The following is a 21,732-nucleotide window of genomic DNA, read 5'->3' on the forward strand; positions in this document are numbered from 1 at the left end:
TTTTCACTTTATTGTGCAAATCAACTTTTTTTTTCCCGATGGCTACCCTTGAAAAACAAAGAGATGCTGCCGCACAGCCCGCCAGACACCCACCGCCACAGAGTCAATTAGAAGAGAAATCACATCAAAGGATTCATTCCTTTTCCCCCCTAATTTCTAACAAAGAAGGGCCCACGGGCAAGGGCACGGAAACAGGTGCTAATCCCTGTCCGCCAGTGTTTGCAGAGAGGGGGCGGCGGGCGGGGGGCGGGGGGGGGGCATCACCATCTTCGCTCGCCCTCCTTCTCATTGACTAATTGCCCCGCCTGACGCAACTCGTGCACCGACAGTGATAGGAGGCCGGCGATGAAACCCAAACCACCCGTCGTCACGCCGCCGACCGCGGGGCCTGCGTGTGCGTCGATGATAAGCCCTTATTTCAAGCTGCTCATTAAGACCATGCGCCGCAAAACTCTACATTTCCATTGTACACTTCAAGAGATGGACGCCGCAGGACGAGCAAACACACACACACTGGTGTTTTTTTTCCAGGAAAAGAGGGAGTCGGAGGCGGCGTCGGACCTTGTTTACCAAGACTGGTCAGATCTCTACGGCTTCGCTGCTTTTTTTTGGGTCGGTTAATAACTCTCGTTTGAAATCTGAACATTGTACTTGAATAGTTTTTGACTGTGTTGATAATTCCGGCACGCTGCGTCGCGGCCTACTCCCATCAATGTGTGATTGTGTGTGTGACTGGGTAACTTGGTGTGAAGGGCTTCGGGTGCTGAAGGCGCGACAGGATGTAAGTGAAAGACAAAAGAGCCAGAGGTCAATGAATACACTTAGAGTTTTGACAGAAAGTTGGTGTCAACTAATGTTTCTACTCAAGTGTGTGTTAAATAGATGTGTGGCTCTATTGTATCATCAGTGTGTGTTTGTACAAAACTCTCTTTCATTGAAATACTGAAAATGATCTTAAGCCCCGCCCACTGAACACACTTTTTGTTTTTCTGGAGATTAAATCTTGACCATAAGAGTGGGTGACCACTCTGCTGTGATTGGCCAAACATCAAAGTGTGTCATTAAGCCCGGAAGTCTCCACCTCCAAGGGACTCGTTGTATAAAAAAAGCGGGGCGTGATCACAGCTGGAGGAGGAGTGAAGCCATTATTATGTCATAATGTTAGTAAGTAAGTAAGTAATATTTATTTATATAGCGCTTTTCGAGACCAGGGTCACAAAGCGCTTAAACAATCAAAACAATACTCAAAAAAGTACATAGTTTAAAGATCAAGATAATACTGAGAACAACACAGGAGTTCGAGAAATTCAAGGAAAAGCCTGAACAAATAGAAACGTCTTAAGATGTTTCTTAAAGGAGTCAGTAGATCCATCAAGCGCAAAGAGAGAGAAGATCGTTCCAAAGCTTAGGAGCAACAGCCTGAAAAGATTTCTCTCCTCTGGTCCTGAACCGTGTGCGTGGAACCAGTAGATTTTGATCCACAGACCTCAGAGCCCGAGCTGGGGTGTAAGGCTGGATCAGATCAGTGATGTAAGGAGGAGAAGTAAGAACCAGAATTTTAAAGTTGATCCTGAAAGAAACTGGAAGCCAGTGAAGAGTTTTAAGGATCGGAGAAATGTGAGTTCTTCTACTAGAGCGGGTCAGAATTCTGGCTGCAGAGTTCTGAATCAACTGCAGGCGAGACAGATCCTTCTTGTTAAGACATGAAAACAAACTGTTACAATAGTCCAGGCGAGAAGAAGCAAACGCATGGATTACAAGCTCCAGATCATGTTCCGACAACATTTTCCTAAGTTTAGAGATTTTTCTCAGTTGAAGGAAACAGTTTCTGGTCAGTTTTCTTCAGTGTCGAACAAGAGACATGTCTTTATCAAATACAACACCCAGGTTTCTCAGGCTCAGTTTGACAGACTGACCTAAGTCACCCAAGTACTGACTCAACCCTGGAATCTTATCATCAGGAGCAATCACCAGTGTTTCAGTTTTGTCCACATTTAGCTGCAGAGTGTCTTCACTCAGCCATTGTTTGATTTCTAGTCTGCTCTCGTAACCTCTCGTTCGCCCTGATTTCAGAGCAACTTTATAAAGTAATAAGTTGAAAACATTGTAATGCTGAGAGACCTACTGCATCTTGGAGAGGAAGATTTCAACATTCACTCAGAGGGTTTTCACATTAGTTGCCCTTTAATCAAAGCAAACTTGTTTGTGTACAAGGGGCTTATTACTCTTTGTCTGTACTTCAAAAGGAAGGTTTCAAACTTAATTAGACTCTGTAGCTCGGATACAAAAGATAACCTTTTAAACGTCTCAAGTCCCTCCAATGTTTTTGACCTTCTTTTAGCTCTTAGCAGCTTCGTGCCTTTTTTCGGAATCTTTGGCAATTGGTAGCATCCTTTTAAGTTCTGGCAAGTATGTCAAAGGGACAAAAATATACTGAATGACGTGGCCTTTTCAATTGAAATACGGTATTTCCCTGGACAAAACCGTGTTCTTCAGCTAGTAGTACTACTTGTATCTTTATTACTACAAACTAAAATACATCAAACCTTTTTTATAGGTATATTTTAAGAACTTTTACTGATCATTTTCCTGGTTGTTCCTCTTCAGTACGTCTATGCAGTGACCACCATGGTCCCAGATGCCCTCAGAACCCTCTTCCTCTGCAGCTCTTAGGAGAGGCCCCTGTAGGCCTCTTACTTTCCTGGGGCACATCTGGATCTTACTCTTCTGATCATCATCTAGTTCATTAAAAAATTCCAGATTGTATGTGATTTCAAGATCATCTTAAAGTGCAAAGGTACTTTTCCTACCACTGCATCCATCTTGCAGAGGTAACTGTTTTTACCACTTCACTAAAAATGTGGCCCCCGTGATTATGTTTTCCTGCAGAAGTAAGATTTCATCTGTGTGCATGATCTGCTCCACAGAGATTCGAGGTCCATCCGGAGCCCTTGGTCAGTGTCGCTCACATGGCCCGGGCAGGAGGAGGAGTGTGGATGGCCTTTTCAGAAGGTTCTTCTATTCGATTGTTCCATACGGAAACTCTGGAGCTTCTGCAGGAAATCAATGTCTCGACACGATCTACTCTGCTCAACATCGGTATGTACACAAGTCTGAAAAACTTTTCATCCAAAAAGGACCATCTCTTTAGCTCTGAATGTACAGGAACGAACATAAAGGACCTAACAAATTAAATATTGAGTTTTATTTTAAAATTAATTTAAAAAACTTTTAAATTTTTAAACTAGCTTATTGTACCAGGTTACCTTGTTTTTTTCGCACTTAATATCCTTTTTTTTTTTTAAATCTACCGGACTTTATAATTCAGTGAAGATTATGTATTACTTATAGTACTTATTGAATGTTAATGTACTTACTGACCTGATTTAATGTGGTACACATAAAATCTTTCAAAATAGTTTAGAACGACTTTGATAAGATAGGAATCCTCACCCTGGTGCTTCATAGTATTGTTACACGAGGCTCCATAGTATTACTACGAAAGGCTTCCTAGTATTACTCTTCCAGGCTTCATAGTATTACTCCACAAGGCTTTGTAGGATTACTCCGGGAGGCTCTTTATTATTACCCTGCGAGGCTACGTAGTATTATTCTGTTAGGCTTCGTAGTGTTAAGTCTACGAGGCTCTGTATTATTACTTAGCTAGGCTTCGTAGTATTATTCCAAATTCTCCCTTGTACTGCACACCTCACCTTTTTAGTATTATTTCGCAAGGATCTAGTATTACTCCACAAGTATTAGTAGTATTCCTCCGCTAGGCTATGAAGTATATTTCCATGAGGCTTTGTTGTATTACTCAGTGAGGCTTTGTAGTATTATTTCACAAGGCTTCGTAGTATTACACTGCAAGTATTAGTAGTACTCCTCCGATACGCTACGAAGTATAGTTCCAAGAAGCTTTGTAGTATTACTCTGCGAGTATCAATAGTACTCCTCCTCCATGCTATGAGTTATTTTTCCAAAAGGCTTAGTAGTATTATTCCAAAAGTTCAGTAGTATTTCTTTGCTGGACTAGGTAGTATTACTCCAAGAGGCTTTGAGGTTGTGCAAGTTCGGTAGTATTTACTTGCATGGCTTGGTTGTATTACTCCACGAGGCCTCGTAATATTTCTTCTCAAGAATATGTAGTTCTAAGGACTGTGTTGCGCCTGAATTGAGTTTAATTTCTGTGTTTTAAATTACAAGGTTACCGGTTGAAATCAAACGAGTTTCTCGGCACATCTGTCTCTTCGTCCAGTACTTTTGCTACTTATCCTCCTCTAAGGATTTTAAAAATCCATAAAAAGAGTCACGCTGTGGGAAATTGGGATTAATAAAGAAGAAAGGTAATAAAATTGCACCTAGACTTATTTCCATATAGTTGGTTCCCATGGTAACGCTTGTCTCTCCGGCTGCTCCGCTATCATGTCCAATTTTTCCCCATTTTTCACAACACAAACCTTCTATTTTCCTCCTCTTTGTGATAATACGTCGCTTTCTGTTTGTCCTACTTTCATTTGCTCGGCTGCGAATCCTGTCTCCGCTCACAGCAGTCTGTTATGGGATGCCACAGATAGTCTGTTGGTTTCTCTGTGCCTTCCTTCATCACGGCTCAAATATTTATCACAGTTTTTTAAAGCAGGATGTACTGCAGGAAACAAATTAGGTGAGAAAACTTTATGTCTGTGAGACTTCCAGGCATCTGCTGCTCCTCGTATTGAGTTTGTAGCTAAACATTTCACAGTATTACACCGCGATTATTAGTAGTATTCCTCGGCTAGTCTACAAATTATATTTCCACAGGGCTTCGTAGATTTACCCTGCAAGGTTTTGTAGTATTACTTCACGATTCTTAGTAGAATTCTTCCGTGAGGCTACGTTGTATTACTCCACGAGGCTTTGTAATATTACTCTTAGAGGCTTTGTAGGATTACTTCACGAGTCTTAGTAGAATTCCTCTGTTAAGCTACATTGTATTACTCCACAAAGCTTTGTAGTATTACTCCTCAAGTATCCGTAGTATTCCTCCGTTAGATGACGAAGTATATTTCCAAGAGGCTTCGTAGTATTACTCTGTGAGGCTTAGTGGTAATTACTTTACATGCGTTGTAGTATTACTGTGAAGCTTTGTAGTATTACTTCATGAGTGTTAGTAGAATTCCTCCATTAGATTACGTTGTATCACTCCACAAGGATTCTCAGTATAACTCTGCGATTATAAGTAGAATTCCTCTGCTAGACTACGAAGTATATTTCCATGAGCCATCGTAGTATTACTCTGTGAGGCTGAATAGTATTACTTCACATGCTTCGTAGTATTACTCTGTGAGGGTTCTAAGTTTAACTCCACAAGTCTTAGTTAAATTCCTCCTTTAGGCTTTGTAGTATTATTATTATTATTATTAATTATTAGAACTTTTATATTTAGTTCCTTGTTTGTGCTTTTTAAATGAGATTTGGAACTATTTTATCCACAAAACTTTTTTAGGAACCAAAACCTTTTACACAGATTTCCCCTCGATTTTGTATCAAATACCTGTCATAGTCACTGTCCAAATCCTTTTAGGCAAATTCGTCGACAGAAAATAGTCAAAACAATATTTTTTACAGATGCTCGAGGTGTGTATTGGCAAGAATCTGGCAACAATATATTTCGAAACGGTTTGTACGATGATATATGTGTAGTATTGTCCAGTACTTGACTCTGGTGTTGTGATAGTGTAGTAACAAGGATATATGTGTAGTATTGTCGAGTACTTGACTCTGGTGTTGTGATAGTGTAGTAACAAGGTTATATGTGTAGTATTGTCGAGTACTTGACTCAGGTGTTGTAATACTGTAGTAACAAGTATATATGTGTAGTATTGTCGAGTACTTGACTATGGTGTTGTGATACTGTAGTAACAAGTATATATGTGTAGTATTGTCCAGTACTTGACTCTGGTGTTGTGATACTGTAGTAACAAGTATATATGTGTAGTATTGTCCAGTACTTGACTCTGGTGTTGTAGTATTTACAGACCACATGACTCTTGACGAAGTCGTAACTGCTTTAATTTCTTTTCAAACCAAAATATGTCCAAACATCAGCTTTATAAGCTGCTGGAGTCACTGTATCCTCTCGTCCTCAGTCATCGCCGGGATCTTGCGTGATTACATTATTCCTTTAGCTGCAGAAGCATAATTACTGCTGATTTTTAACTGCAACACACTAAATAGAAACCATAAAATAGCTATGACAAAAAATTAAGCGAAAGACAAAACAATAATTTCTTAGATAGTGTTTTATTTACATCTATGCAGAATCAAAAATTAAATTAATGCTGCAAATGTTTTTTTTTTAGTGTGACTAGTCTGGACAGTGTTAGAAATAAGTCATGAATATTATCGTTTAAACATCATATTTTCTCAGTAGTAACATTAGCCTGAGCAAAGTGATGACTGTGCACTTTGTTTTTTCTGGTAATAACGTTTACATTTTTCTGTTTTCATCCGAAGGTGGTTCAGTGACAATGATGTTGTTGTTAAACGTGTTTGTGGTAGAAAAAGGTTGATGACCTCTTATCAAGAGGATAACAGGATAGGTTTAGTGAGGGCGGCCATCTTGCTTTGGCAATAACGTTAACATGGTGACCTATAAAGATTCCAATATTTAATATAAGATAAGAAAAATTGATTATTGATGTCAACAATTCTTCAGGGACTTACGTTAAGAAAGAAAAGGGTTTTTTATTAGTGTGAATTAAGACATATTGAGCTTTTAAGAGTAAGAAGTAATATCATATCATGGTTTATACTTACTTTAACGGACAGTTTAGCAAATATCCATTGGGTTTGGCAGGTGATGGCTCAAAGGTTTTGGCCCCTCGCGTGATTGCGTTTAACCCCCCAGATCGAGACCTGGGCGCCCCCTGCCTCTAATCCAGTGTCCTGAGGGAGTCCTGACCCTCAACCCTCCTTCAACAAGAAAACTCTTTTCATAAACACAGTTAATGCACTTCACCAGACCCAAAGCGAGGTAACCCTTAACTCAGCTTCTGCAGTGGCCCCTTAAATGTGCAGCAGATTTGAGGGTCTCATCTCTGGGTCTTGAGACACTGCGGGATCACGTCTCCGGCGACCGAACCTCCGACTTAAGATCCGAGCTCAGAGGAAAAGACGACAAAAACACGACGTCAGATCCAAGGAAGGCTGTTTTTCCTGGAGTATCAGCGGACATCTCCTCTCGACACTTTCTCCTTGACTTATGCCGGGACACAGAATTTGTTTCCCCCTAATCCTCTTGACTTAATGTGATTTATAGTCGGCAGGGAATCCCAGTCGCGGTAAACAAGGGGAGGTTTTTTTTTTTTTAAAAGGAAGAAGAAACTGCTGAGCTCTTTTGTGCTAATGCCTTTAATAGTCGTCTCCTCAGGGTGAAACGTAAGCCTCTAGAATAAACGTCTCGATGGCAACTCATTCAGAAATATTATTTCTAATGCGTGATACAAAGAGAAACTCGTATTTACTTCAGATTTGATGATCAATTATTTGACTTAAAGTCATTTTTTGACATCACTGACGGAATAGATTGTGGTGAAAAACACAGCCGATGATTTCATTACTTGACAAACTTTTCATTCATAAATATAGTTTATTCAAACACGATTTCAATGACAATCATTGCGGTAAAATGATGACAATATTGTTGACATTCATCAGATACTTGAACGACACCAATGATCTTAACTTTATTTTTGTGGAATTTTATCATAATAACGATCATAACCACACCCACTCTGCTGTGATTGGTCCAGTATTAATGTTTGTCACCCCGTGTCATCAATCCCGGAAGTCTCCACCTCCAAGGGCTTGTTGTAAAAAACAAGGCAGGGTGTGATTACAGCTGGAGGAGGAGTGAAGCCATTGTTATGTCATAATGGACTCTCGTAACCTCTTGTTCGCCCAGATTTCAGAGCAACTTTATAAAGTAATGAGTTGAAAACATGGTCATGATGAGAGACTTACTGCATCGTGGAGAGGAAGACTTTAACATTCACTACTACGTCAGAAGGTTTTCACATAAGTTGACCTTTAACTACATTTACTCTTTCGTAACTTGATTTAAAAATGCATTCACTACTTACAAACCACGGACAAATCTGCTCTATTTCCACATGTGACTTTGGCGACAAACGCACACATTTATTTGAAATGACACATTTATCGATCTAGTTACGAATTTGCGGATGCATCTAGAATTTTAAGTCCTTTCAAGTATTTGTGATCTCTTTGAAACAATGATAACCCAAAAATAATAATTGGAAGTACAGTTTCCCATTGTATCTCCCGCGCGTTCGTTGTTTCGACCTCAAAGAGAACCAGAACCGTTAAAAGAACTTGTGTTTAATCTAACAACAGAAGGAGATTAAGACACAGAATTCTGGGTCAGCGACTGTTACCTGAGGAACTCTCAGATACAGCCGACCAACTGACGACAGAAACACAGAAACAGCCATTTCTTATACAGTGGAGCTTGGGCGAGGAAGCTTCGGATCGGCTCCATGGACCCGGAACTCGTTGTGGGTTGGTACACGTCAGGTTGCTGGGCGGATTAGGGTGTTGTAGCAGTGTCCCCAGGCATGAACCTTTGACCCAGACATGGACCGTCATCAGACCAGTTCTGTGGTTGGAGAATGACGCGTCCGGTTCCTTCTTACAGCACAGATGGTTCCTGTTCTTTCACTCGTCAGCATTTCACACTTTTAATTCTCACTTCACACTTACACCGTGGCCTTTCCATGCACTCGAGGTTCAATTCAGGTTAGATTTCTTACCAGGTTGGATTGTACTCTGTGGAATGTTTAGTTTATTCTTTATTGGTTAATACTCGCTATATTTTATCTGTATTCTATATAATGTATATAGTTTATCTTCTATTGATTATTAATGTCTTCAAGGTGTTTTTTTTTTTTTTAAAAAAGACAGTATTTTCTCTGAAGTAACATAAGCCTGTGACTCTTTACACGTGTTTCAGTAAACTCAGAAAATAAAGAGCGCCAACCTGTAAACTAGTGGAAAAATATTTTTATATGAAGTTCGATCCATGAATATAATGCTCACATCAAACGCGTCCTCGGTCCAGAAATGGTAGGGGACCCTTGGTCTAGGTTATGGTCTAGGTTGGTCTAGGTTGGTCTAGGTTATGGTCTAGGTTAAAGAGTCTACTTATGGTTCCACGCACACGGTTCAGGACCAGAGGAGAGAAATCTTTTCAGGCTGTTGCTCCTAAGCTTTGGAACGATCTTCTCTCTCTTTGCTCTTGATGGATCTACTGACTCCTTTAAGAAACATCTTAAGACGTTTCTATTTGTTCAGGCTTTTCCTTGAATTTCTCAAACTGTGTTGTTCTCAGTATTATCTTGATCTTTAAAGTATGTACTTTTTTGAGTATTGTTTTGATTGTTTAAGCGCTTTGTGACCCTGGTCTCGAAAAGCGCTATATAAATAAATATTACTTACTTACTTACTTACTTACTTAGGTTAAGGAATAACGACCATCACATGACATATTATGATTTACATATTATTACTTTGATTATAATTGTTAATATGGAACACAACAACATAATGTTTGATAAAAAATGCCCTGAATTAAGAAAAATACATTAAACAGCAAAATACAAATCAAATTTGTCAAGAACCTTCAGCATTAAACTGAAAGACCCCCCAACATACACAAGACTTGACCTCTGGTGGCCCCCATGGCCAGTTGAGTTTGAGGCCCCTGTCATAAATAATTGATCATACATCTTTGTTTTATACGCATGTATTGAGCACATAAGAGTCAATCGTTCAGCCACCATCGTTGTATAAAAGACAAATATAAGTTGGACTTTTTCACATTTAAATCCTCTGATTCAATTTCATAAAGAAAGAAAAGTCTTTGCTAGTTTTAAACAATTTGGAAAAAAATCAACGCAAAACCTCTGTAAAAGTGCCAACACTAAAGTTAGCCACAAACGTAAAGAAGATTTTTTTCAAAAAAAGTTAAACTACTACTGCTATAAACATTAACTACTTATTAACTATTCACTTTTAAAATTCCAAGATGGCCACCATGTTTATTGGCCAATAGACATTCTTGTGATTGATACAAACTCTCGTCCAGCAGCCTGATGAAACGCTCGATTGAAAAAAACAAAAAAACAAAACCCAGGGCTTAGATTTCCGTCCTTCACCCACAACCCTGTGGTTGTGTTGAGTCATCTCTCGCGTCGAATGAATCAATGGCACCGTTGAGCCAGTTATGCTAATGACAATAATCCGAGTGTGACACCGAACAAACATGTAAATGCATCTACATGTGTAAACAAATGCTCTCTTGGTTGCTCGCGCACGAGTGCCGGTGTAATTCAATTATGGCGAGCATGGATATGATGGTGAATGGCTCTATAGATAACTAGGCCGCAATGGGAGCCCAGGGACCACTGAGGAAATGCAGAAAATAAATCCACAGCAAACAATGTTGTTATTTTTTCATCCCTTTGTTAATAGGGTCCCATTATTGTTCCCCCGCACTCTTGCAGCCCTGCAAAGAGAAACAAGACACAAAATGTACTCATAGATGATATTAGCACTGCTTTATTTCTGCTGTTCAGCAAGACAAGAAAGTCTTGGATCCTGATACATGTCTCTAGTACAACACTTGACCCAAAACTGTTTCCTTCAACTGAGGAAAATCTCTAAACTCAGGAAAATGGCGGCACAACACGATCTGGAGTTTATGATCCATGTGTTTGTGTCTATTGTTTATTTTGGTGTCTTAACAAGAAGGATGTGTCTCGCCAGCAGTAAATACAAAACTCTGTAGCGAGTATTCTGAGCCGCTCTAGTAGAAGAACTCACATTTCTCCGATCCTTAAAACTGCATTGGCTGCCATTTTCTTTCAGGGTCAATTTTTAAATTCTGGTTCTTACTTTCACATCTATTCATGGTCAGACCTTCCATCAGTGATCTGATCCAGACTTACACCCCAGCTCGGGCTCTGAGGTCTGTGGATCAGAATCTACTGATGGTTCCTGAACACGCTTCTGGACCAGAGGAGAGAAATCCTTCCAGACTGTTGCTCCTAAGCTTTGGAACCATCTCTGTTTGATGATCTACTGACTCCTTCAAGAAACATCTTTAGACAGTTTTATTTGTGCTTTTTCCTAATTTTCTTTGTTTTAATATTTTAACTGGGTATTGTTTTGGGATTGTTCAAGCGCTTTGTGACCCTGGTCTGAGAAGATAGATAGATGGATGGATGGATGGATGGATGGATGGATGGATGGATGGATGGATGGATGGATGGATGGATGGATGGATGGATGGATGGATGGATGGATGGATGGATGGATGGATGGATGGATGGATGGATGGATGGATGGATGGATGGATGGATGGATGGATGGATGGATGGATGGATGGATGGATGGATGGATGGATGGATGGATGGATGGATGGATGGATGGATGGATGGATGGATGGATGGATGGATGGATGGATGGATAGATACTTTATTCATTTCCTTAGAGAAATTCACGGTTTCAGTAGCTCCAGAATATGTTACAAGGTTACATGAGAAAGGGGCTTTACAAATAATAAATACACACTTACTAATATTTTGAGATACATTTGTTCATTAAGTAATATTTGTCATCACATATTTGTCTTCAGATTCACCATTTATTGCAGAATGGAGGTTGTAGAAAAAAAACACGTGTAACATTGATGGCTTTCACTCTTTTCTCCATGGCAGGTCAACACAGCATGCGAGTCACGAGTCTGCTGATTTGCCAGGGGCTGCTGTGGGTCGGCACTGCCCAAGGCTTGATTATAACTCTCCCAGTTCCCAAGTTAGAAGGCATCCCCAAAATAACAGGTACGTATCAGACAGAGACGCCAGTGGGATTAGATATTGACTTGAGAGAAGGATGTGTTTGTTCCTTCTACTGACGGTTGAAAAAGAATTGCAGATTATTTTTCTTTCCTTCTAAAGGAAAAAGGCAACATACAGATTGTAGTATGTTAGTCGATAATGTTGAATAATAATATATAGTAAAGCTCTGTTTTTTACTTGTAAGAATAGATGGATTACGCATTTCACTATCTTTCTGAATTTCCTTTTTTCTGGTACCGCATTGTACAGGAGCTGATGAGGTCACATCTAACTGTTGGGTCAGGAATTGTGAAGAAAATACTCTGCAAACAATATTTAAGGGTTTAACGATTCTATAGAATAGGTCTATGGAGTTGCATCGAAGGAGGAGAGTTAAGCACGAGCCAAAGAATGTCACTTCTTTTGTACCTTTTTCAGCTCAAAGACAAACGTTAACCTACAGCGGCATCTCTGTACTCGGTCTGCACAATTGTTACCGATAGGAACGTCTCTATAAATTATTTAGGCAGCATGTGAACCCATTAGGGTTAAAATTGACTTCATCAATCCACTAGTGACCTTTTTCCACCGCTTGATCTTAGCCCTTCTCTACTCGTCTCTATGACCTTATTTATGTTGTGTTTCCACCAGCACGGTATATTAAAGCAGATACCATTTCAAGTACAGTCTGGTTCCAAGCAAGCTGAACCGTTATTAAAAATGTGATGTTGACCGACCGCTAGCAAACGATTGGTCAGAAAGTGACGTCACTGAAGAATCATCAGCATGACTCAGAACGCCAGAAAACAAACCCAACTTTATTAAAAAACAACTGCAAGAGGGAGTACGATATGTCAGAAAATCAGAAAATATGTTCTGTGGTCCTTTGATAAGGTCTAGACCTTTTTGATTCTGGTAAGTACGACATTTCCCAGCGCCAGGAGGTAGCGGGACCGGTGGAAACACAACAAAACAAAGTACAGTCGTGTGAAGTAGGGCTGGAATTTGTAGTGGAAAAGTGCCATTTAAGAAGCATTTCTGTGACATCAATTTTTGTCACAGGAAGGTAAGCTGTTTAAGTGAATTCCTATGTTGGATCATGAGTAGAATCCTTAAAACAAGCACTTTACGTCAATCACTTAACTTGTTTTACTCTGCTTAAGGGGATCGTTTGAACTTTACTTGTTTCCAGACTCCCTGTGGGGTCGTCCTGCTCCAACAACTTGTGACAAACTTTATGAGTTAAACAAATAAATGGTGTGACTTATTCCTGTCTCTGCTCCCCAGGTAAGGGCATGGTCTCCCTAAACGCCCACTGTGGTCCTGTGGAGTTCCTGGTGGCCACCAGCAGCTCGCTGTCTCCTGATCTACTGAAGCGAGACTCTGTGGGAGACGGCCCAGACTCTGCATTCGGAGGCGAAGAGCCCAGTGACACGTCTTCTCAGGAGTCCCTGCAGCAGACGTCCCCTTATCCGGCAGACGGCAGAGGAAAAGGACGCGGCGTTCTCCTGCAGTACAGGCTACGATCCACTTCCGGACTTCCGGGACGTCCACTTACCTCCGTGGCCGACGAAGCCTCCGACTCGTCCCTGGAGTCTCTGGAGCACACGGTGGAGGACGGGTCTATATACGAGCTCAGCGATGACCCAGAAACGTGGGTGCGAGGGCGATCCACGGAGAAGGATGGGGGCCGACGGGACAGGGTGATATCGGCGGCGGTGCTTTCTGGGGGCAAAGGATTTCGTCGACTCAAAAGCGGCGCTCAAACGGGTACAAGGACAAGCGGGGAGAGTTCGGAGAACGTTTTAATGGCCTGGCAGCTCCCACTGACAGTGTAAGGTGCACAATGAGCAGGGGTTCTGCCCTCCTGATCCCCATGAAGGGGAAGGTGTAACCCCTGTCGTGCACTTCTTTAGCCACTGGACTCAGATGGTACGTCAGTGAGTAAATGCTTCTCGTCCAGATCGTTCAACCCCATGAAGTGTTTACTTGTCGTCATGTTGACATGGCGACATTGTTCGGTCAGAGGAGTTCGGTCGGACGTCTGTCAACTGATCAGGTGGGGAAGTTACTGTTCGGAGCTGGGGATCGTTGGACACCCGCCACTAAAGAGACAGCACCTTATCAGCTTCGGCAGCCCCTCTTGCCCCGTCCAATGTGAATGTGCAACGCCAACTACATTGTTCGAACAAAAAAAAGAAAACAACAACATTGTGCTCCAGATCTCGTGTAAATAAAGTGAAGGTACCTTCGAGCAAACCTTGAACAAAACATCAATAACTTCAGAGATGACGGGTTGTCGGTGAAACACTCGATCGAGAGGTTCAAAGCATTTAACCTTCCACCCCAACATCAAAGATTACTCTTCATCTGCATGTTCATCGTAACACTCGCCAGTCATTGAAGCTTTGTCGCCACTTTTTTTTTCAAGTGTCCTTTTAACTGATGACATTAACAGGTCTAATACAAAATAATCCAATTACGTGCCAGATTTTATGCTTAAAAAGGAAGAAGAGAAAAGTGCCACGAATTATGCCAAAAAAAGAAATGATCATACATTTGAAACTAAGTGGGAAATATGGACATTTTTAAAAAGCAAAGCAGTGGAGAAGAAGAATCGGTTTAATTTGACTGTCAACCAGACTTTCTAACTACTCTTCGGTACTTATCGGCTGATAAAACAATGTTATTTTTGAAATTATATTTTGTCTTCTTTGGCTCTCGGCGTAACCTCAATGCACTTGTACTTCCATGAAGTTTCGACACACATCAAGCAATTGTACAGACTTAAGGTAAACGAACAAGAAAATGTCAAAATAGTGATTCTTTAAACTTAAACGTGTTTGTGTACATACATTTGTGTGGCCTATAAAACGAATGGTGTAACTATGTGAAACTCTGCTGAAACAACAGTTCGCACTCACGGTAATTAGCATTCTCGGCGTGTTGTAACATGTAAAGAAGTCAAAGATTTAATTTGCTGAAATCACCTGTATTATCCAGAGACGATGAATATTCATGACTGGTCCGACTGTAACTGCTAATTGGAATTTGACTGTAATTAAACTAAGTCCTTTGAGTAACAAGAAGAATGGCGGTGTTGTTGTTTGAAGCAGGAAATGATGCTGACCTTGGTAACAATTCGTTGTTGGGGTTCGGGATTCTAATGAACCTCATTTGTGCTATTTGGGTTGTGGATGCAGTAGGTAGAGTGAAGCTGGTCTGGATGAGTTTCTGAGAGGAATACCTGGTCCAACTTAACATTAAGTCCAGTCCAGCCTGATAAACCCAGATTATTAAGGATATATATAATTTAAAAAATATTTTTGGATGAACTCAGGGGTGTTTTTGTTTTGTTAAAACTATAAATCGTATAATCTATCAATAGAAATGTGTATATGTACACCTCTGCATATCATTGTATGATTATTAACAAAAAACAACGAGACATAAAACAACTTACAACCAAGGAAATCATGTTTAAAATAGTTTTTTAGTCTGTTAAAGAAAATATTTCCATTGAATCAATTTGCCAAAGATCATATTAATATTTTTAAAAAAAAACAACCTTCAAATAAACTGAAACTTCAAATCATTCAAACTTTAAAAATTTTCTCTCCACATAAATTCAACCATTTTATTGTGAAAAGTAAAATAAAATACATTTTAATAAAATTCGAATCAACAATGAATAAAAACAAACAAATTGTGCAGTTTAAAAAACTAAAAACAAGGACATCAGTATTCATAGCTACAGTATAAGGAGCAAACACTGGGATCTTCAACGACAAACTATCTTAAAATATAGTTGTTTTTAATTTTTTATGAACAATTCTTCTCATGTCGAGGCTTCAATACAAGGACTTTACAGACGAGCAGTATTTTGATGTTTTTAAGTGTATTTTTGGACGAAGATGAAGATGAAGACAATTGAGCTCCAGTTGCTACATTAAAATGAATAAATATTTTTCTCTATAACAGAAAAACAGATTACTCTGAAAATAATCACAACCTTTAGTCAACATGGGGTTGAGTAGAAAATGAGTGAAGTTTGAATTTTGGGTGAACTATCCCTTTAACCTTTAACCTGGTCAACTGGGTAACATTAAAAGCTTTTCCTTTAAATTAAAAAAAAAATCCACCAGTTAGATTGAATTCAATTGCAGTTAAGTGACTCCAGTAGATCAAGAATGAAACGCTTGTCTAGTAGAGTGAGAGAGCGAGGGTCGTAAATAACAAAATGCAAACACTTTGCAAGCAGCACCTCTAGAAAAAGGATGGAAAAATAGATGAATAAACTGAGTTAATAATTACGAAATAATGTAATTAACATACGTAAAAATGATAAATCTATATTTCTAAATGTAAAAAAACAAACAAAATATATGATCAATATGAATAATACAAGTTTAACTGATGGTATTTATGGGTATACCCATCACTAAACTTGGCATTAGACTCACTTAAGAGAATAAAGAGTTCAAAAACAACAGCTCACCCATTGGTCAGCTGTTGTTCTGGGGGAAAAATGGGGAAATTAGGCAACAACTAAGGCATAGTATAGTGTTTAAAATGTCAATTGTTGATTTTTTGAAGAATAAAAAGCATCCGTCAACAACTCAAAAGTTGATTGTGAGTTCTTCTACTAGAGCAGGTCAGAATTTTGGCTGCAGAGTTTTATATCAACTGCAGTTCTTATGTGTCAACAATAGGAACACTTGAAAAAGTTATTCATTTTTATTTTAAATTCTTTCTTTGATGAGGTGAAGAAAGCTTGCGTCGGACGGAGCTGTTTACGAGCCTGGAGCTCTGACACTGACTACAGGTGAAACCACTTTGCGAAACAATTACGCCTCATTAAGGGTTTTTGCTGCCCAACAAGGCAGAGCTTCCTCTTTAATTGTCGTTCTATTTGTGGATCAAACGCTCCGTTACGGCAGCACGAGTCATAAATGCAGATTCCAAACAGGTAAAACGATCCTCTGGCTGCCGTCGCATCCTTTTAACGGCCTCGCCTGGCTAACCTACATAACCACTGACACCTTTTCCGAGAGAGCGAATCAGATTCATCTCGGGGAGAAAAGACCCCCAGTGTGTAGACATGTGGTCCGGTGTCAGCGTGAACCGGGGCGACCAAAACAAACCTCTATCCATCACCCCGGCAGCATTAAGCGACGCGGTGTTTCCTGTCGCGCCGACGGGTCCTCCATTACAGACCCGCACTAATGGCTCCGTCCACCCCGCTACGCCCACAAAGAGCTCGCCCTGGCGCCCCTGAAAAAACACGCCTTCGGTGGCGTCAATGTCATGCGAGGAGGGCGCGGGTTGAGGGAGCGCTCAATGAAGTGAGGCTCGCCGGTCGCCTACAGGAAACGAGTGGGAAAAGGTCAACGCTGAAATGGATGGAGCGCTAAATGAGAGGAGTCAGGTGGGAAGTTCAGGAGCGCCGAGCAACAATTAGATTGTTCTGGTACATCAGAGGTCCGCCCAGCGCGCCGGCCCTCGGCCGCACCGGATGATTTAAGTAAGTAAGTTAGTCATTTGTATTTATATAAGTAAGTAAGTAAGTAAGTAATATTTATTTATATAGCGCTTTTCGAGACCAGGGTCACAAAGCGCTTAGACAATCAAAACAATACTCAAAAAAGTACATACTTTAAAGATCAAGATAATACTGAGAACAACACATGAGTTCGAGAAATTCAAGGAAAAGCCTGAACAAATAGAAACGTCTTAAGGTGTTTCTTAAAGGAGTCAGTAGATCCATCAAGAGCAAAGAGAGAGAAGATCGTTCCAAAGCTTAGGAGCAACAGCCTGAAAAGATTTCTCTCCTCTGGTCCTGAGCCGTGTGCGTGGAACCATAAGGAGATTCGGATCCACAGACCTCAGAGCCCGAGCTGGGGTGTAAGGCTGGATCAGATCAGTGATGTAAGGAGGAGTCTGACCATGAATAGATCTGAAAGTAAGAACCAGAATTTTAAAGTTGATCCTGAAAGAAACTGGAAGCCAGTGAAGAGTTTTAAGGATCGGAGAAATGTGAGTTCTTCTACTTGAGCGGGTCAGAATTCTCGCTGCAGAGTTTTGTATCAACTGCAGACGAGACACATCCTTCTTGTTAAGACATGAAAACAAACTGTTACAATAGTCCAGACGAGAAGAAACAAACGCATGGATTACAAGCTCCAGATCATGTTCCGACAACATTTTCCTAAGTTTAGAGATTTTTCTCAGTTGAAGGATATAGCGCTTTTCCAGACCAGGGTCACAAAGCGCTTAACAATCAAAACAATATTCAATAAAATATATACTTAAAAGATCAACATATCACTAACACAGGAGTCTCAGAGAAGCAAGGAAAAGCCTGAACAAATAAATATTTAACACTTGTTAATACGATTCTGATGCTCAAGAAGGGACAAGAACGGACGTATTGTTGGGAATCCACACAACAAACTACTGTGTCAGCCTTAAGTCTGAACATTTCTTTTGTTGCCTCAACCCCAACACGACCTTCTTACGCAGCTAAAACACCAACCGAGGATGTGAGAGAGAGAAGAGGCGATACATAGGTCAGACTGATGCCGGAGAGTCAAGGTTAGTGGACGGATTTAGATCGAGAACAGTTCAATGTTGGTCTGTTGTTGCAGGAGGTCGGTGACTTAGAGACACGTCACTCAAAGGTCCAGACTTCAAACTGGAAAAGGCATAAACAGTAATAGAATTAAGGAGTAAATAAGCGCCTTTCTAGACCAGGGTCACAAAGCGCTTAAACAATTAATAAACAAAAAAAAACAACAATAAAATAAATACTTAAAAGGTCAAGATAACACAGAGACAAACACAGGAGTCTCAGAGAATCAAGGAAAAGCACAAATAAAAGTGTCTTAAGATGTTTCTTGAAGATCGTGTTTGATGATTTTCCAAAGCTTAGGAGCAACAGTCTGGAATGATTTCTCTCCTCTGGTCCTGAAGCGTATTCAGGAACCATCAGTAGATTCTGGTCCACAGACCTCAGAGCCCGAGCTGGGGTGTAAGGCTGGATCAGATCACTGATGGAAGGTCTGACCATGAGTAGATCTGAAAGTAAGAACCAGAATTTTAAAGTTGATCCTGAAAGAAACTGGCAGCCAGTGAAGAGTTTTAAGGATTGGAGAAATGTGAGTTCTTCTACTAGAGCGGCTCAGAATTCTGGCTGGAGAGTTTGTATGAACTGCAGGCAAGTGTATGGATGCTCAGTGAGAGCGATAGGGGTTCCACCCAAAGTTAAAAGATCTTAGAGTTATCTTTTAGTGACCATGTGTCAATCTTTTACTAACCAACTTGATGAGGCTGGCTTAGTGAAACACAACAATAACAATGTCAGACCTACATTCAGGGTTTCCAGGTGATATTTTTTGGAAATCATCGGGCGGGCCCCCGATACATCGGGGTATTTCAAATTAGTTTTTTATCTTTTATATTGAAATAAAGTGTGCGCAAATAAGCACATTTAATTATTTTTTTTAAATCTTTAAAATACAAACTCGTACTTGTATTTTGACCTTGGCTCCATAAAGCCAGTTAGGGTTAGGTAAGATTGCCATGATGTGAAATGTACATTTTTTCTGGCTAAAGGCTACAATTCATACTTTTAAAATGTTGATGAAATAGTGAACAGTGGTCCCTCCCCTTGTTGTACTCCATATGCATACAGTACTGCATTGTCTGTATATCTATAAAGTTCCTTGAGTCAGCCTGGTACTCTCAGCGTGCTGCAGGGGTCCTATAGATCTTTTCTTGGACTCCCAATGACCACCATGGATGACTGTGTGTCTGGACTAAGAATATCTTTTCTACCTTTTGGCCTCATTTATTTTGCGCTTTTTACTCACTTATTATTGGTCAAAAATGTTCGTTGAGAGCTCCGTAGTTTAATATTAAACAAGTCACAAGTCCTTCAACATTATTGCCCTTTTTTTAGAAGCTTCTGAAACTGAAAGTAAGAACCGGAATTTTAAAGTTTATCCTGAAAGAAACTGGAAGCCAGTGAAGAGTTTTAAGGATCGGAGAAATGTGAGTTCTTCTACTAGAGCGGCTCAGAATTCTCGTGGCAGAGTTTCGTAGCAACTGCAGTTCTTGTGTTTCAAATGACTTGATATCTATTGATGTATTGGCAAAAAAAAAGTGAGTCTGTATTTTCTTTTTGGAATGTGGTACATCATGCACAAATGATTCTCTCTGGTCCTGAAAACTGATCCTTTTTAAAGTGTCTCTTAATGCAGTAAATGATGTCAAAAGATGATTCAAAGCGGGGCGAGCGAGACAAATGGTCAAAAGCCGCCGTTAAAAGCTTCCTGACTACGGTTTGATGATTCTGTTTACTCCAAGTCTCTCCAGCTCGAGCCTCTCTCTCCTCGCCGAGCCCCCCCGACACTGAACGAGGGCCCCGGCTCCGGAGCAGAGACGCTGAGAGGAGCCCGTAAAGCTCCGCCGAGAATTGAGAATGTCAAACTGATCTGATAAAGCTCTGCTGATTCGTGCCTTTGTTCGGAACTTTGGGTCAGTGCGGGAACAAATCCCTGCCCCGGGAGGTGAGGCGGCGAGAGTCAGCGGACAGGAAACGCTGAGCAAGAGATCGGGATCGCGAGTCGTCTGTTCGTCGCATATTCAATTAAAGATCAAACATTTTGATAGTCATCGGAGACTCAGTCGCGGTTTGATGTATATTTCACTTCGGGTTCTTTAAGTGAAATATAAATCGCAGAACATGCACCAAATGTGTTGAATCATTATTTAACTCAAGATGAATAAAGGGATAACATTACTCAGCACTTTTCAGTTTACCTGCCAATTAATGAATCAGCAAAAGTGATAGTTCACCAAAAAATCATTCACTACCCAGTTGGGACTATTTTCCAAGTAATCTGTTCTTTTTAGAGTTGTAGACAAACAATGTTTGTTCATTTTAATGTAACGACTGGAGCTCAGTTGTCTTCGTCTTCATCTTTGTCCAAAAAGAAACTTAAAAACATCCACATTCTGCTCGTCTGTAACGTCCCTTTTGTATTGAAGCCTCGACAAGAGGAATTGTTCCGAAAAAATCGTGTATTATTCTATATTTTTAAGCCTCCTTGAAGGGAAATTTCCTCATTGAAACACATTGCAAGTGTCAAGTTCTGCAAAATTTAAGCTGATAGATTGGGATCTTCCACTAAAACAAAACCTAAAATAAAGACTTATTACAAGTGTCGAGCTTTCGGTACAAGCGCGACGTTACAGACGAATAGTATTTGGATGTTTTTAACTGTCTTTTTGTCTTTTTGAGTTCAGTTAGCAGCAGTAATACGGACATAGACTGATATCCCGAGATCTTCTTCTGAAATAAACCTTTAAATAAAGACTTTTGAAAAAAAGATCAGAACAATTTCTCATGCCTGGGCTTCAACACAAGAGGGATGTTTCAGATAATGAGTGTATTTGGATGTTTTTATTAGGGTGTATTTTTGGAAAAAGAGAAGTGAGTTTCGTTCACGATCGTCATATGAACAAAGATTTTTGTCTATAACTCTCAAAAAGAACAGATTACTCTTGGAAATGAATGGATTTTTCGTGAGTTATCCCTTTAACAATCCAGTTTTTCATTTAGTTAGTTCCTTTTTTTTGATTAGCAAGTGAAAAAAACTGTTAAACAAAAAAATAAAATACATTTTCAAGAAGTCTTTAAACGTTTTTTTCAAAATAATGAACCTTCTTAAAGCTGCTCTAGGTAGTTTGGGTAGTTTTGTACTAAAATATTTTCATTAAACTTGTGACGACACTTCAACTTAAAACTAGTTCAATGACTAGTCAC

At 40.0% G+C, this 21,732-nt stretch overlaps 1 protein-coding gene across 2 annotated transcripts in view; it reads left to right on the forward strand.

Annotated features, from left to right (window-relative positions):
* Positions 1-14,995, forward strand: part of arhgef10la (Rho guanine nucleotide exchange factor 10 like a) — a 218,917-nt gene extending 203,922 nt beyond the window's left edge. For both annotated transcript variants that reach the window (XM_087800820.1, XM_087800821.1), the window contains 3 exons: positions 2,928-3,099; positions 11,784-11,906; positions 13,191-14,995. In XM_087800820.1, the coding sequence (XP_087656946.1) occupies positions 2,928-3,099; positions 11,784-11,906; positions 13,191-13,741 (846 nt within the window). In that variant the 3' untranslated portion in view covers positions 13,742-14,995. The remainder of the gene's footprint in view (positions 1-2,927; positions 3,100-11,783; positions 11,907-13,190) is intronic.
* Positions 14,996-21,732: the final 6,737 nt, after the last annotated feature.

This window comes from Callionymus lyra, chromosome 10 (assembly GCF_982586985.1).
Source record: "Callionymus lyra chromosome 10, fCalLyr1.hap1.1, whole genome shotgun sequence".
NCBI lineage: Eukaryota > Metazoa > Chordata > Actinopteri > Syngnathiformes > Callionymidae > Callionymus > Callionymus lyra.